At 41.9% G+C, this 18,188-nt stretch overlaps 1 protein-coding gene across 1 annotated transcript in view; it reads right to left on the bottom strand.

Annotated features, from left to right (window-relative positions):
- Window positions 1-18,188, bottom strand: part of itga4 (integrin subunit alpha 4) — a 95,992-nt gene that overhangs the window by 24,770 nt on the left and 53,034 nt on the right. The window contains exons 18-21 of the mRNA XM_033023830.1: window positions 15,061-15,211; window positions 4,696-4,791; window positions 2,772-2,851; window positions 2,090-2,179 (exon numbers count right to left, since the gene is read on the bottom strand). Of these exons, the coding sequence (XP_032879721.1) occupies window positions 2,090-2,179; window positions 2,772-2,851; window positions 4,696-4,791; window positions 15,061-15,211 (417 nt within the window). The remainder of the gene's footprint in view (window positions 1-2,089; window positions 2,180-2,771; window positions 2,852-4,695; window positions 4,792-15,060; window positions 15,212-18,188) is intronic.

Here is an 18,188-nt window from a genome sequence, read left to right on the forward strand (position 1 = left end):
TGCAGTCTCTCATGTCCCCTGTTCTACCGGGTTTCCTCACGTATTACTCCTCACTGAGAAGCAAGTACACAAATTCTATTCCAATATGCTTGCTGCAACCTTCCTCCCACTCTCACCTCCCATCACGTGGTCAGCTCTGCTCGTGTGCCCTCGTCATTTTGCCAAACACGCACGACCCCAAACATGGAGAATGAGAAGCAAGGCACTTGTCTCTGAGATCTGACTTCTATAACACCATTCCTATAGACCTTAAGTTTAGTTTAGTTTAGTTTAGAGATACAACATGGAAACAGGCCTTTCGGCCCACCGAGTCCACGCCGACCAATGATCACCCGTACACTAGTTCTATCCTACACACTAGGGGCAATTTGACACATGGGGGACCACAGAGGAAGCCAATTAACCTAGAAACCTGCATGTCTCTGGAATGTAGGAGGAAACCAAAGCACCCAGAGAAAACCCACACAGTCACAGGGAGAACGTACAAACTCCATACAGACAGCGCCCGTGGTCAGGATTGAACCCGAGTCTTTGGCGGTGTAAAGCAGCAACTTCACCGCTGTGCCACCCAGTATCTGCGTTTTCACCATATCCTTTAAAGCCTCTCTTATCCTCCACCAGTCCAAATGTCTTTTAAATATTGTAATTGTAACCATCTCTGCTTCTTCTGGCATCTTATTCCATACACCAACCTCCCTCTTTGTAGAAAACCTTGCTCCTCTGGTCCACTTTACAACTTTCCTGTTTCACCTTAAACCGACGTCCTCGGGTTTTAGACTGCCCTACCCTGAGAAAAAGACTGACCATCCATCCACCTTATCTATGCTGCTCATGATTTTATAAACCTCTGCAAGGCAGCCCTCAGCCCCCTTCACAGTCCCAGCCTTACCAGTCTCTCCCTATAACTCAAGCCCTACATTCCTGGCAACATCCCTCTGAATCTTTTCTGCAACCTGTTTCAAATAATCACATCTAGACATTTTATTCTGAAGAAGGGGCTCGACTGGAAACATCACCCATTCCTTCTCTCCAGAGATGCTGCCTGTCTCGCTGAGTTATCCAAGCATTTTGTGTCTATCTATGGACATCCTTCCTATTGCATGACGACTAGAACAGCACATAATATTCCAGGCACGGTTTCCCAAATTTCTCATACAGCTGAAATGTGACGTCCCAACTCTTGTAACCATATTCCGACTGCTAAAGGCAAATGTGCCATGTGCTTTCAGCACTGTATCTCCCTGTCACCACTTTCAGGAAATTACAAACTTGTATCACTAGATATCTTTGTTCCACAACATACCCAGGGGCCTGTCATTCACTGTGCTTGTCTAACATTGGATTAACTTCCCAAAAGACAACAATGCATTTCTCCGCATTATTTATCCCATTTAATTAAGTTTAATTCCCGTATAAAATACTTTTTAAAGCAATTCTGCTTTTAGACTAAAGTCTGAAATTCTGTTTGTTTACATTATTCTCCACAGTAATAAAATATTCGATTAGATGTTTACAGTAGTTAAATGCTCCTCTAAGCTGCTTGAGGATTGGTGGTGCCGTTTGATATTTCAAGTACATACACTACAGTAAGACACTAATGTGTGATTGTCTTACGAGCCTGTCCCACTTACGTGACTTTTTCGGCGACTGCCGGCACCCATCATAGGTCGTTGCAGGTCGGTGAAAATTTTCAACATGTTAAAAATTCAGCGGCGACCAGAAAGACGCTACGACTCTTTGGGCGACTGAGGAGACTACTCACGACCATAGAGGCGACACCCCGGCGACATGTCGTGGGGTGAAGCCTGTATGGTCGTGAGTAGTCGCCCAAAGAGTCGTACCTTGTTCTGGTCGTCCCTGGATTTTCAACATGTTGAAAATTCACGGCGACCTGTAACGACCTATGACGGGTGCCGGCAGTCGCCGAAAAAAGGTGCGTAAGTGGGACAGGCACATTACACTGCTGTTTTGTTCTAAAGATAACACTTCACAAAACAGAGCTGAAAAAATGATTGCATCTTAAACATGCATCAGAGCATTACCACATTGTTGTCAACAATTATTTTGCTGTGGTTTATAGATTACTCACCCATGTACTGCAACAGCAATCTCATATTTTAAGGGCATATTAAGAGTGATAAAATTGTCATGAAGTAAATCCAGACTCTGCTCATTTTTACTATAAAAGCAAACACAGGAAATACACAACGTTAGATGTGTGAAATGCATCTGTTTATCTAGTAAGAAAGTAATAATTAGCTTACTCATGCCTGGTGGCCTACTGAAATAATATGTATATAGTTTTACTGACGGCATGTGTTCACTTTCATTAGTTTAGCAGTGATTATTTGTGTGCATTAATCCCCTGAATGATCCATCTATAGTTTATAATGTTTCTCTACAGGTTAGATGATAAGTGTGCTTCCTACCAAGGGCTCAAACGAACCGCAGTAATACTCTACCTTCTACCTTAACATTTCACCAAGGGACACAAAGTGCTGGAGTAACTCAGCAGGTCAGGCAGCATCTCTGGAGAACATAGATGGGTGACATTTCAGGTCTCGACCCTTCTTCAGGCCCTTCAGTCTGAAGATGGGTCTCGACCCGAAACGTCATCGATCCACGTTCTCCAGAGATGCTGCCTGACCTGCTGTGTTACTCCAGCACTTTGTGACCTTTTGTGTATTAACCAGCATCTGCAGTTCTTTGTTTCTACATTTCATCAAGTACATATATTTGGCACAGAGCTTAGTTACTTACAAAATGCTTACCATGTTGCATTAATAGTGATGACAAGATCTCTCTCTGCTCTGGTAAACTTGCTGGTATCAAGAAAAAAACTCAATTCCACCTAGGCGACAAATAGAAAAGACTAGAGTTTTCAAGCATTTAACACAGATGAATTGAAGAGGAGGAAATACAACATTAACACTTCTACAAACAGTAGCAGCAGGAAAAGAAAAATTAAACAAAATGTCACAGTTCTAAACTGTGTGCAGGAACAGAGACCTGGCTGCATGTTATAAATAAATCCATGAGAGTGGCACAATATGTTGTGAGAAAAGCTTGTGAAGTGTATTGAAATCCCAGAATTCATAAAAGCAGGGAAATGTTAAATCTGTATTAAAAAATTGATTGGGCCATGATAGATATATTGTTTAAGAAGGAACTGCAGATGCTGGAAAATCGAAGGTAGACAAAAGTGCTGGAGAAGCTCAGTGGGTGCAGCAGCATCTATGTGTTATAGATATATTGTGTTCAATTTTGGTCACTAATTCTAAAAATGATGTCGAGGTCTTAGAAAGGCTGCTCATCATATTTTCTAGAATGGTTCCACATGTTAAGGATTTCTGCAATAAAGTTGAAACTTTCATCCTGAAACTAAGGTTGAGAGGAAGACATAGACACAATGAACTGTAGATGCTGGTTTACCAAACAAAACACAAAGTACTGATGTAACTCAGCGGGCCAGGTAGCATCTCTGGAGAACATGGATAGGTGATCTTTTGGTTCAGGACCCTTCTTTAGACTTTTTGTGAACCTCTGCCTCACCGAGGTTCACTTGCACCTCCTCCAACCTCATCTACTGTATCCACTGTTCCAGGTGTGGACTCCTCCTTATCAGCGAGACCAAGCTCAGGCTCGGCAATCATTTTGCTGAACACCTCCGTATAGTCTGCCTAAACTCCCGGTTGCTGAACACTAACTCCCCCTCCCATTCCCACACTGTCCTTTCTGTCCTGGGCCTCCTCCATTGAGGCCCAGCGCAAATTGGAGGAACAACACCTCAATATTTTGCTTGGGCAACTTACACACCAGCGATATGAACATTGATGTTTCTAACTTCAAGTAACCCTTGCTTTCCCTCTCTGCATTCCCTCCCCTTCCCTGTTCTTCCACCAGTCTGACTGCCCTCGATTACATTTTATCTCTGTTTGCTTTATTGTCATCTTCTCCTTACTAACAATGATCTATCCTACATGTTCCTTGATCTCCATCCCCTTTGTCTCATTTGCACATCTAATACTTCCTTATCTCTGTACCTCTCCCCTGACTATCGATCTGAAGAAGGGTCTTGATCCAAAAGGCTACCCATTCCTTCTATTCAGAGATGCCACCTGTCCCACTGAGTTACTCCAGCATTTTGTGTTTATCTTCGGTTTAAACCAGCATCTGCAGTTCCTTCCGACACAACTTACAAACCTGAATGTCTTTGGAATATGTGAGGAGACCAGAGCACCCAGAGAAAACACAAGCGGTCACAGGGAGAACGTACAAACTCCGTACAGACAAGCACCTGTGGTCAGAATCGAACCTGGGTCTTTGGCACTGTGAGGCAGCAACTCTACCGCTGCACCACCATGCCGCCCTCAAGGTTACATTGGGGTTGCTGTAAAGTTGAGGGGCCAGGTGGGAAGTGCATGCAGCCTTTCAGCTCTGCAAATTACTTTCTGAAAGTTGTGGGCACCAAGAGAGATCGGCATATTCTGTACTTGTGTGCGACCGAGGATACATGCTGAAACCCTGAAGATGCTGATGCTTACACTGCAGCTAGATTCCTGCAGAATTGTAATCTGGCCCATTAGATCATGGAGGGAGTGTGAGAGAGATTTGCTTCCTTTTCATTTAGCTCAGGCTTCAGCATGCTGACTCACCGCTACAATGAGTTACATTCCCTCATTAGAATTTGTGTACCTTTGATTGAGAATTCATGTACAAATGTCCAACGCTGCATTCCAGACATGTTGAATTTTCTTCCTCAGTCACATCACATATTACATATTTTTCCACCTGTAATAAAAAAACATTGTATTGACCTAGACTATCATTTAATTATTTAAAACATTTGTATACTTATTAAATAAAACTATATTTAATAACTGAGGAAGTCTAATGTCAGTAAAGGTAGGCATTTTGGCATTTTCATGTAGCTACTTTTGAACATAATGAATAGAGTGTGGAAACAGGCCCTTCAGCCCACTTGCCCACACTGACCAATATGTCCCATCTACAGTAGTCCCACCTGCCTGTGTTTGGCCCATATCCCTCTAGAACTGTCCTATCCATGTACGCGTCTAAATATTTCTTAAACGTTGTGATAGTACCTGCCTCGACTACCTTCTCCGGCAGCTCGTTCCATACACCCAGCACCCTTTGTATGAAAATGTTACCCCTCAGGTTCCCCTTATCTATTAAACCTATGCCCTCAGGTTCTTGATTCCTCTACTCTGGACATGAGACTCTTGTGTTAAATAAATTGTTTGAACCTTAAATGTCCAACCGGAAATTTCTTGAAATGTCAATTTTGATGAAGGAATACAGAAAAAGATTTACATTTATATAACATCTTTCACCATTTTGGGTCATTGCTGAGTAAGAACGTTTCATGTGTTGTCGTTATTCTCTGGTTTAAAAATTGAACTGCGTATTAAGTGGTGATTCAAAGTTACATGACCATATGATCAACGAGTTGTAACTTCAGGTAACTGGAAACTAGTATTTATCACTGCAGATATTTCTCTTATACTTAAATATTGTAAAAGCCCAGGTATTTTCGTAAAGAATTTCTGTCCGTTTCTTTCCCAGAATGTGTGAAATCGGATTATAATGAGATAAAAAAAGGTTTGCCCTTGCAGCAATTATGATTGACAGTGGGGTGGATCAGTGAGCAAGGAAAATTATCACTGAGAATTATTCTTGCCTGCATTCATAACAAGATTCATAACAAGAGGGGTTGAGTATAGGAGCAAAGAGGTTCTGCAGGGCCCTAGTGAGACCTGGAGTATTGTGTGCAGTTTTGGTTACCAAATTTGAGGAAGGACATTGAGGGAGTGCAGCGTAGGTTCACGAGGTTAATTCCCGGGATGGCGGGACTGTCATATGTTGAAAGAATAGAAACATAGAAACATAGAAATTAGGCGCAGGAGTAGGCCATTCGGCCCTTCGAGCCTGCACCGCCATTCAATATGATCATGGCTGATCATCCAACTCAGTATCCCGTACCTGCCTTCTCTCCATACCCTCTGATCCCCTTAGCCACAAGGGCCACATCTAACTCCCTCTTAAATATAGCCAATGAACTGGCCTCGACTACCCTCTGTGGCAGAGAGTTCCAGAGATTCACCACTCTCTGTGTGAAAAAAGTTCTTCTCATCTCGGTTTTAAAGGATTTCCCCCTTATCCTTAAGCTGTGACCCCTTGTCCTGGACTTCCCCAACATCGGGAGCAATCTTCCTGCATCTAGCCTGTCCAACCCCTTAAGAATTTTGTAAGTTTCTATAAGATCCCCTCTCAATCTCCTAAATTCTAGAGAGTATAAACCAAGTCTATCCAGTCTTTCTTCATAAGACAGTCCTGACATCCCAGGATTCAGTCTGGTGAACCTTCTCTGCACTCCCTCTATGGCAATAATGTCCTTCCTCAGATTTGGAGACCAAAACTGTACGCAATACTCCAGGTGTGGTCTCACCAAGACCCTGTACAACTGCAGTAGAACCTCCCTGCTCCTATACTCAAATCCTTTTGCTATGAAAGCTAACATAGCATTCGCCTTCTTCACTGCCTGCTGCACCTGCATGCCCACTTTCAATGACTGGTGTACCATGACACGCAGGTCTCGCTGCATCTCCCCTTTTCCTAGTCGGCCACCATTTAGATAATAGTCTGCTTTCCTGTTTTTGCCACCAAAATGGATAACCTCACATTTATCCACATTATACTGCATCAGCCAAACATTTGCCCACTCACCCAGCCTATCCAAGTCACCTTGCAGTCTCCTAGCATCCTCCTCACAGCTAACCCTGCCCCCCAGCTTAGTGTCATCCGCAAACTTGGAGATATTGCCTTCAATTCCCTCATCCAGATCATTAATATATATTGTAAATAGCTGGGGTCCCAGCACTGAGCCTTGCGGTACCCCACTAGTCACTGCCAGCCATTGTGAAAAGGACCCGTTTACTCCTACTCTTTGATTCCTGTTTGCCAGCCAGTTCTCTATCCACATCAATACTGAACCCCCAATGCCGAGTGCTTTAAGTTTGTATACTAATCTCTTATGTGGGACCTTGTCGAAAGCCTTCTGGAAGTCCAGATACACCACATCCACTGGTTCTCCCCTATCCACGCTACTAGTTACATCCTCGAAACATTCTATAAGATTCGTCAGACATGATTTACCTTTTGTAAATCCATGCTGACTTTGTCCAATGATTTCACCACTTTCCAAATGTGCTGCTATCCCATCTTTAATAACTGACTCTAGCAGTTTCCCCACTACCGATGTTAAACTAACTTGTCTGTAATTCCCCGTTTTCTCTCTCCCTCCCTTCTTAAAAAGTGGGGTTACGTTTGCTACCCGCCAATCCTCAGGAACTACTCCAGAATCTAAAGAGTTTTGAAAGATTATTACTAATGCATCCACTATTTCTGGAGCTACTTCCTTAAGTACTCTGGGATGCAGCCTATCTGGCCCTGGGGATTTATCGGCCTTTAATCCATTCAATTTACCCAACACCACTTCCCGGCTAAACTGGATTTCACTCAATTCCTCCAACTCCTTTGACCCGCGGTCCCCTGCTATTTCCGGCAGATTATTTATGTCTTCCTTAGTGAAGACGGAACCAAAGTAGTTATTCAATTGGTCCGCCATATCCTTGTTCCCCATGATCAACTCACCTGTTTCTGACTGCAAGGGACCTACATTTGTTTTAACTAATCTCTTTCTTTTCACATATCTATAAAAACCTTTGCAGTCAGTTTTTATGTTCCCTGCCAGTTTTCTTTCATAATCTATTTTTCCTTTCCTAATTAAGCCCTTTGTCCTCCTCTGCTGGTCTCTGAATTTCTCCCAGTCCTCCGGTATGCTGCTTTTTCTGGCTAATTTGTACGCATCATCCTTCGCTTTGATACTATCCCATATTTCCCTTGTTATCCACGGATGCACTACGTTCCCTGATTTATTCTTTTGCCAAACTGGGATGAACAATTTTTGTAGTTCATCCATGCAGTCTTTAAATGTCTTTCATTGCATATCCACCGTCAACCCTTTTAGAATTAATTGCCAGTCAATCTTGGCCAATTCACGTCTCATACCCTCAAAGTTACCTTTCTTTAAGTTCAGAACCATTGTTTCTGAATTAACAATGTCACTCTCCATCCTAATGAAGAACTCAACCATATTATGGTCACTCTTGCCCAAGGGGGCACGTACAACAAGACTGCTAACTAACCCTTCCTCATTACTCAATACCCAGTCTAAAATAGCCTGCTCTCTCGTTGGTTCCTCTACATGTTGATTTAGATAACTATCCCGCATACATTCCAAGAAATCCTCTTCCTCAGCACCCCTGCCAATTTGATTCACCCAATTTATATGTAGATTGAAGTCACCCATTATAACTGTTTTGCCTTTGTCGCACGCATTTCTAATTTCCTGTTTGATACCATCTCCAACTTCACTACTACTGTTAGGTGGCCTGTACACAACACCCACCAGCGTTTTCTGCCCCTTAGTGTTTCGCAGCTCTACCCATACCGATTCCACATCCTCCAAACTAATGTCCTTCCTTTCCATTGCGTTAATCTCCTCTCTAATCAGCAACGCTACCCCACCTCCTTTTCCTTTCTCTCTATCCTTCCTGAATATTGAATATTGAATGGAGCGACTGGGCTGGTATACACTCGAATTTAGAAGGATGAGGGGGTATCTTTTTGAAACATAGAAGATTATTAAGGGATTTGACACACTAGAGGCAGGAAACGTGTTCCTGATATTGGGGGAGTCCAGAACCAGGGGCCACAGTTTAAGAATAAGGGGTAGGCCATTGAGAATGAGGATGAGAAAAAACGTTTTCACCCGGAGAGTTGTGAATCTGTGGAATTCTCTGCCATAGAAGGCGGTGGAGGCCAATTCTCTGGATGCTTTCAAGAGAGAATTAGATAGAGCTCTTAAAGATAGCAGAGTCAAGGGGTATGGGGAGAATGCAGGAACGGGGTACTGATTGTGGATGATCAGCCATGATCACAGTGAATGGTGGTGCTGGCTAGAAGGGCCGAATGGCCTACTCCTGCACCTATAGTCTATTGCATCATGATCATGTTCCAGGTTAATGCAATAGAAACAAATCCAAGGAGAATCTTACTACTTTATGAATCTATCGGTTTACTGCAACACCACACTCTTCCCCCTTTCACCAATCGTAATACTTTGCGGCTGCATTTCAGTATGGTCGTCAAAATGGTAAGCTTATTTAGGCCAAAATTAGCAAATTACACAAATGGTATTTGTGAGCATCCCACTGTGGATGAAGCAGATGAGGGTAATTTAAATCTGTAGGATTGAGATTCCAAACAAGTAGAAGCTTATTTTCATTGCCAAGTAAATTGGTTTGCGGTAATTAGGAGTTAGCACGCTGAGAAAATAAAAAGTGCCTACGCTTGAACAGACAACAGTAACGTTTTCTGGCAAACTTAGTGTGTAGCAATCATGCAACTACATCCCTTTCCAAGGGCTTCAGTGGTGAGCCTTTTGCTGGCGTACCCATATCGCAAAGCTTCTGGAGGAGGACTGCTTGAACAGTGGCTTCTTGATGGCAACCAGGAATCACTGTCCAATTTACACCATAACAACTCTGCTACTGCCCATTTTGTGTTAAAATATAGGCAACAGGAGCACGAGTGGTCAAATGGTCCTTAAAACCCACTCTGCCGTTGATCAAGATCATGGCTGTATCTACCTCCGTGCCATTTTCCAGAGACAGAGAGCGGGCGGCTGGCGACAGGGCGAGGGAGGGGGAAAAGATGGAGACAGCGGTGGAGCCTGCAGGGCTACGGCTCAACACACTCTCGAACCCAGAAGTTGCTGAGCTCAGGACGACAGATGGCACAATGGGCTAAGTGTTCGGCTGGCAACCGGAAGGTAGCTGGTTCGAATCCCGCTTGGAGTGCATACTGTCGTTGTGTCCTTGGGCAAGACACTTCACCCACCTTTGCCTGTGTGTGTCCTTGGGCAAGACACTTCACCCACCTTTGCCTGTGTGTGTGTATGTAATTATGTGAAGCACTTTGGGGTCAATGCAAGTTGACTAAAAATGTGCTATATAAATATATAAATAAAGAAATTTAATTTAATTTAATTATCACCATGTCCATTAATGCCCAATAACCCATTGATCTTCAGACAGAAGTGAACATGACTGAGACTCCACAGCTTAGGATGAAGAATTCCAAAGGCTCATGACACACAGTGAAGACATTTCAAATTGTATGCCCTGTTCCTACAGTCCACAATCAGGGAGCTGCCTGTCAAACCCTTTAAAGGTTTTTGTAGGTTTCACCCTGATCTCTTTTCATCCTATTAAACTCTAAAGAATATACTCTCAATATACGCCATAACGTGATCGCGGGTGTGTTTTCGCGGGCTTTTGGTTCCTCAGTTGATCGAGCTCCACCCGTGTCATTGTCATTGTCTTATCGGTATCGGTTTTGTATTCGGAAAGGGAAAACTGAAGGAGCTGGAAATGGAGCTTGTAGGAGGAAATTCCTATGCGGCCAGGTTTGGGGAAACAATTGTGGATCTTGGAGACATTGATGATGATGAACATTCAGGTTTGGGATATAGATCCTATAATTTACAAATTCTTTCATTCTAAAAAAATATGCCATTTAGTAATGGGTGTTATTTTGATAGTGACATTTTGTTATATTATAAATTAAAGTAGTTGTTGTACGAAAATATCTGCAGCTTTTGATACAGAAATTCTATTGTGTGTGTGTGGGGCAGATGGGAGGGGAATGTAGACCTGGTAATGCCACACTACTATCCTGAGCTACTATCAACCTCAAGTCTTTAACAAATACATGTAGCTGAATTATTCCAGCACTCAAGACTTCTTTGAAATCATCCATCCATCATACGTCATTCATAAACCAGATACAAAATCCCGACTGTGCTGATCACTGACAATGGGCCACAGTTCACATCAGATAGGTCGATCCAAGGACTAAGATTATCATCTCACTTTCCACGGTAATGGAAAGACAGTGATCTCTGCAAGAGTGGCCAAGGAACTGACAAAAGCAATTACATCATCACATTCAGACCCCATTTTGACCCTCTCAGCTTTGTTCACACCTCAATCCATGTGATGACCACAAACCTGTGGATAGATGCATCAAAATTCTACTCCCTGCATCGCAATCTGCTAGAATCAGAAGCACAAAGTGTGTGTGGATGACAGTGGAGATGGCCTGTCTTCTTTATCGTTAATTTTCTGCATATCTTTCATTCATTTGTTCTAATCTGTTCTACATCAACACCTATATCTCTTGTTTCCCTTTCCCCTGACTCTCAGTGTGAAGAAGGATCTCGACCCGAACGTCACCTATACCTTTTCACCAGATATGCTGTCTGACCCCAGCTTTTTGTGTCTCTCTTTGTACAGGACGACAACTGGATGTGGTCTAGTGAAAAGGACACATTGTTGAAAGAGAAGCATTAAAGAAGTAAAGGAACTGAGTGAGGATGCAACCCAGATAAGAATGAAGAGCAAATGCAGTATCGGGATCAGCATAGAGGTTGGACATGGTGACAGTAGATATGAAGATGATGGGGATCACATCACAAATTCTTCAGAGCACAAACACAGTTGGACAACAGTCAGTAGAAATGCAACCAGTTGAGACTAAATCACGCGGAAAATTAGTTGACACAAAAATCAGGAAGACTTTGTCCGAAAGAAAATCACTTTAAGACAGGATAGATGTTTTTTTCCCCCCATTTTTTTTTACAATATTAAAAGAGGGATGAAAACTAGTTCATGTAATATTGGGCGTATATCTCTTTAAGCACGGCAGCATGTAACCAACAGCTCACTATTTTGCTGCCACAAATGTTCCTGTATAGAACAGGTCTGCCCTGTGTGGAAGTAAGCTACATGTACAATGCAGCCACTCACTGCAAGCTTTTCTTTTGCTTAAGTACACTAGTTTTTAATGTGAATGATAATTTATTTCTCAGCATCTTAGGGAGATAATGAAACCGTGATCTGCAAATCAACATATTTTTAACAAAAGTCTAATTAATCTACTATTTATCAATTATTTTTCTTTGAAACAATACATTTAAAAAGCACCGAAGGTTTAACAACAATGGTAATGGAAATTTGCTCTTACAGAATTCATAAATCACCAAATTTAAGATACATATTATCTCCAATAAGTCAAAGCACAAACTAGATCAAAATAAATAAATTAGGGAAAGAAGTGATTATTCCTCTGACATGGAAAAGCAAACCTATTCAAACTATCTTTAATATTTAATGTTAACAGCCTTTCATGACCAATCACTTAACCAATAAAAGTAAGCGAAGAAGTCTAAATGATTATTTGTGAATGGATTACATGACCTAACCTCTACCAGCAATATAGAATAAACCCATTACCTCCATTACTGTTTGAGTCGATATCCTATAATCTGGTGTGCACCAGTTTATGGTGACAGAATATACTGTAACATAGAAACATAGAAAATAGGTGCAGGAGTAGGCCATTCGGCCCTTCGAGCCTGCACCGCCATTCAATATGATCATGGCTGATCATCCAACTCAGTATCCTGTACCTGCCTTCTCTCCATACCCCCTGATCCCTTTAGCCACAAGCGCCACATTTAACTCCCTCTTAAATATAGCCAATGAACTGGCCTCAACTACCTTCTGTGGCAGAGTTCCAGAGATTCACCACACTGTGTGAAAAATGGTTTTCTCATCTCGGTCCTAAAGGATTTCCCCTTTATCCTTAAACTGTGACCCCTTGTTCTGGACTTCCCTAATATTGGGAACAATCTTCCTGCATCTAGCCTGTCCAACCCCTTAAGAATTTTGTAAGTTTCTATAAGATCCCCCTCAATCATCTAAATTCTAGCGAGTACAAGCCAAGTCTACCCAGTCTTTCTTCATATGAAAGTCCTGACATCCCAGGAATCAGTTTGGTGAACCTTCTCTGTACTCCCTCTATGGCAAGAATGTCTTTTCTCAGATTTGGAAATGTAATGGGCTCGGTACATTTGAAAGGATAATTTTACCTGCTAATTAGTTTATTCATTTAATCCGTGGTTTCACTGCTATACAATAGTTGGCCACTGTTTCCTCACATCATTTATTGGAAGTGGAACACTGCTGACATGGTCGGCATTTAATATCCTAGTGTTATCACAGATTTAAATGAACAAACCTTCAATTTTAACAGCAGCTCTTGGTTTGAGATTTCCCCACTTGAGGAAACATCGGCCCCCATATCAACAATGCCAGGACTGCTCAGGATCATGTAGGCTGCAGTCAAGTTACCCCTCACTCTTCTCCACTCAAAGCATATTCAGGACCAGCCTCTCCAACCTTCATTCACTAAGAAACTTGTCCAGTCCAGGTGTTGGCACAAGCTATCCTCTGTATTTGATTCACCTCATTATAAATAATATTATTATTTTCCTAATTACTAGATCTACCTGCACACTAGTCCAGGTTCTTGGTACTTGTCTGTTAATCCCAAATTTATTTCATCAACTAAATTTACGCGGCCCAACTGAACATAAGGATGCAAATCGAGAGCCCGGGCCTCTCAATTGGCAAACCAGTAAATCACAATTGTATATCTTCAAGCTGTTGAAAAGGTCATCAGTGCTAATAAAATAGCAAATGTAGCATAAATATTGTACAATATATCAGCAATATAAATTAAGTATTTAATATCAAATTAAAACTAAATAAAAAGTTTCATTTTCTGAATTTTCATCCATAATTTACTTAAATATCCGATGCACAAGGTTGTATATTTAGCACTTTTGTTCAACAGTTAGACAGGTCCTTGGATAGGACAGATTTGGGGGGATATGGGCCAAATGCAGGCAGGTAGGACTAGTGTAGCTGGGACATGTTGGCCGGTGTGGGCAAGTTAGGCCGAAGGGCCCGTTTCCACGCTGTATGACTATGACTCCAGAACATTTTTGTGCTTCGAACTATAAAATATCTGCTGCTGAAGATCCAATTAATCAGTCTAAATGGTAAACAATTTGTTCATATGGGATGTTTGAAAGCAGGTCAATATGGCTTAATTTACAAAATCTAGATTGCCATTACTGGTGGACACAAGAGGTGATATCAAGTGATGGACAACAAAGCAATTCTTAACCACATGGGAAGATGGGGTGGGCTCTCCAGTTAGGTGCCGAGGAGGTGGCTGGATTGGGATTGAGGGTCTGAGGCATGGCCCACTGAGATCAACAGAGAGGAATCATTCACTAATGGTGAAAATGCAGATACCTGGAAGAAGATGGATGGTAGGTAAAGGACCTGACTTTTATTGGGAGTCAAGTTATGTTCCAATCTAAAGATTTCAACATTTGTGGACAATCCATCCTATTGTTGCCCAGTTATCTCAACCCCCTCCCCCCAATCACCTCTTCACCCCCCTTTCAGTGATTCTACCTCAACCAGTCATCTTCCACCAATCTTTCTCTAACTAACCCGTAATCTCATCCCCCCCGCCCTCTTAATACTCTGGGCTTCTCGCTACTCTCATCCCCACTCCAGTCTGTTCTCCGATACATTTCCTCTCAACCTGACTTTTCACAATGGGAGGAGATTGTGGCAAACAGCCTTTGAGTGTTTTTGTGTAAAAACTAGGCAGGCAGTTTGAAGACGTTGTACTCATCAGGGCTGTGATTTTATGCCAAACTGACAATGAATGCCACATACAACAGCTTTTACACGTTATTGCACACATCACCATTGATTTTGATCAACATTTTAAATATGATTCTAAAGCTAACTCTGGGATTGTGTGCATAGTGACAAGATACAGGTGAACATGGAACACTGCAGTGATTGCATTTTTTTCTCATCGACTAATTTGTAATGACAGTTTCCAAAAAGCGGAAGGCATATTTCAAACTCCAATGATGCAAATTATATTTTGTTCTGTTACCATTCAACTTACATTCAAAGATATGGCACCTTGATGCAATGACATTTAATCAATGTCATTTGCAAACTTGAAAGTTGCACTTACCATTTCCACTGTCTTGAAAAAGTTTATATCCTTGGACATTTTAACAATAAGAGTGCTCGAGTAGGCGTTGTCCCCGGCATTGAATAGAGCTATGTTCAGGATAATCCTCTTCACCTCTTGAACAGCCAGGTAAGATTTGTTTACATGGCGCCTACGAAACAAAGCCACCAAAACGACATTGTTATACGAGGGTAATATCGCAGGAAGAATGCTGGTTTAAACCCGTCCCACGGTACGAGTTCATTCCAAGAGTTCTCCCGAGTTTGCCCTGATTCGAACTCGGAGATTTACGGTAATGGCCACTCGTCGGTACTCGGGGCTCTCATGTACATTTTTCATCATTTGAAAAATCTTCACGAGTCTTCCCGTGCTTACCTGCCGTTAGCGAGTCTTCCCGAGTACCTGCCGTTAGCGCTAAGAGACGTCCCCGAGCTCCGACGTCCCCGCTACGTTCATTCTGCGTGCTTACCACCAGTTTGATTTTTTTTTAACTCGGGAGAGCCCTTGAAATGAACTCGTACCGTGGGACAGGGCTATAAGGCATACAGACTCTTGTCAGATAAAGATAAGGATCCCTAATGGGAATATACAGTGTGAAAAATATCAATATATACTGACTACTAAATATTTTTACACTATGTAGAAAGATGATGGATACCATAGATTATTATCCTTGTCACGTCTTTCATTCTATCAACAATCCCCAAAGTGCCCACAATTTAGATCCAGATTAATAGACGTTCAAGTTGAAAATAACCATTCAGATGTAATGGTTCATGCTCTAAATTCCAGTACTATGATTTATACCTTACAGTTGTTGCAAAAGTATAATCACAAATTTCACTGCATGCATTTACATTGCCGTCTATTTACTGTTTTGTTTTTTTGCCGGAAAAACAAGACATTCATAAGATATTCTGGCTTCTAACCAGCACATTAGTCAATGAACACCTTTGGGAAGAAATCTGGCACACAGACAAGAAGCAGAAGGTGAAAAAAAAAAAACAGGTTATTGGGTTTTAGGGTAACTGGAAATTATAAAGATCGTTTACTCAAAAATATATATGCTTTTTACGTGAACAGGAAGGCAAGTTTGTACTTTCAAGAAGGTATTTGCATATTTTTTTGGCATTGAATAAGAAATTGACTATATCTCTGAGTGTGTTATCTGGCTCGTGATGATGTTTCCATGGTGCTGCCAATAAGATGCCCACCGGCCTGGTGCCGAGCATACAGCAGAGCACCAGGTGTGCAACTACGAGCGTGACAAGGGTACGCTAAAGACTTCTGCTGATGAATAATCTTTTTTCTGCCCTCCATAAAATTATCTGGCAGAACACAAAGTCAGACGCTAACGCAGAGAGCTGGCACTGAAAATAATAGAAGTTAATGTGCTTAAATAATTTGCAGCAATTCCAACTATGCATGAAAAGCAATTCAATTGAAGAGTGTTCAAAGTGATAAATTATTTCTCTCTTTGCAATTATAACAGCTGGTATTTCAATCTAGTCATCACAGCACTTCCAGGTTTTAACCCAAAACCCATCCCCCTCTGAAAATGAAAAGTAAATTCAATGGCATCTATTTGTTGTTATTTCACATGGTTTGAATGTAGCTGGCATGACCTGCATTTATTGACCATCCCTAAATGAACGGAGTGGCTTTCTACTTTGGTGGGTGTGGAATCATTGTTCGACAGGGCTGGGTAAGTATGGCATATATCATTATCTGATGAACATTAGTGAATGATTCAAAGACAGTCCAGTTATTTCATCGTCACCTAACCTGACAATTGTATATCATATCTGGATTGATTTAATTGCATGAGCATTTTAATTCTCTCAGTTCCCTTTGCTGGTGTTCCATAGCAGTCCAGATAATCCACTCGTTCATCCATTGTGCTACTCTCTCTACTGTGCTACTGCAAACCACCTTTATACCATTGCCTTCAATGTATGGCAGAAGCAAGGGTGGTACAATGGCGCAGTGGTGGAGTTGCCACTTTACAGCACCAGAGACCCGGGTTCAACCCTGACGACTGATGCTGTCTGTACGGACTTTATACGTTCTCCCTGTGACAGTGTGGGTTTTCTCGGGGTGCTCTGGTTTCATCCATCACTCCAAAGACGTACAGGTTTGTAGGTTAATTGGTTTTGCTGAAATAATAAAATTGTCCCTAGTGTGTAGGATAGTGTTAGCGTGCAGGGTGATCACTGATCGGCATGGACTCAGTGGGCCAACAATCCTGTTTCCGCACTGTATCTCTAAAGTGTAAAAGTCTAAAGTAGGAATGAATCAGTACTAATTAGCAGGCTAATTCAAGATAAATATGACCACCTGAAAGCAATGTCTACATTGTGGAGTCAAACGTCTTCACTTATGCCAGTAATCAGTGTGACCCTGGAGGAGGATTCTTTTGGCTTCTCACCAACGTGCCAGAAATGGCTTTGAGTGAATTAAACATCCGTCAAAACAAGAACAGGCAAATTAAAACCAAAGCTAAAAAAAAATAAAATCTTTCAAATGCTTTTCTTAAACCAAAGCCAGCTTCACTGTAGCAGTTTCTATCTGAGCTAGAATGGGAATGAAGCATTCATTCAATTTTCTTCTGAATGAAAATTAATCTAACCCTGTGAAATAATCCCAATCATAGTATGGGGAAGATATGGATTGCAATCCTGTCCAGCTTCACTCTGTTGAAACATATTTAACATCATAATTTTCTAGTTTATTTTAGTTTAGAGACACAGCGTGGAAGCAGGCCCTTCAGCCCATCGTGTCCATGCCGACCAGTGTTCACCCGTACACTAGTTCTATCCTACACACTAGGGACAATTTACAGAAGGCAATTCACAGACAAACCTGCACATCTTTGGAATGCAACCCAGTCAGTCACAGGGAGAACGTACAACTCCGTACAGACAGCAACTGTAGTCAGGATTGAACCTGGGTCTCTAGCACTATGATGCAGCAACTCTACTACTGTGCCACAGTGCTTCCTAACAATTGCATCAACAGTTGGAAGTGGAAAGGTTGGGGCAGGGATGCTGGCCAGAAGGGGAATCGAAGAGGGTAATAAATGGTCAATTATGATTGGTAATTGAATTGAATACCTTTATTGTCAGAAT

The sequence above is a fragment of the Amblyraja radiata genome, chromosome 7, assembly GCF_010909765.2.
Source record: "Amblyraja radiata isolate CabotCenter1 chromosome 7, sAmbRad1.1.pri, whole genome shotgun sequence".
NCBI lineage: Eukaryota > Metazoa > Chordata > Chondrichthyes > Rajiformes > Rajidae > Amblyraja > Amblyraja radiata.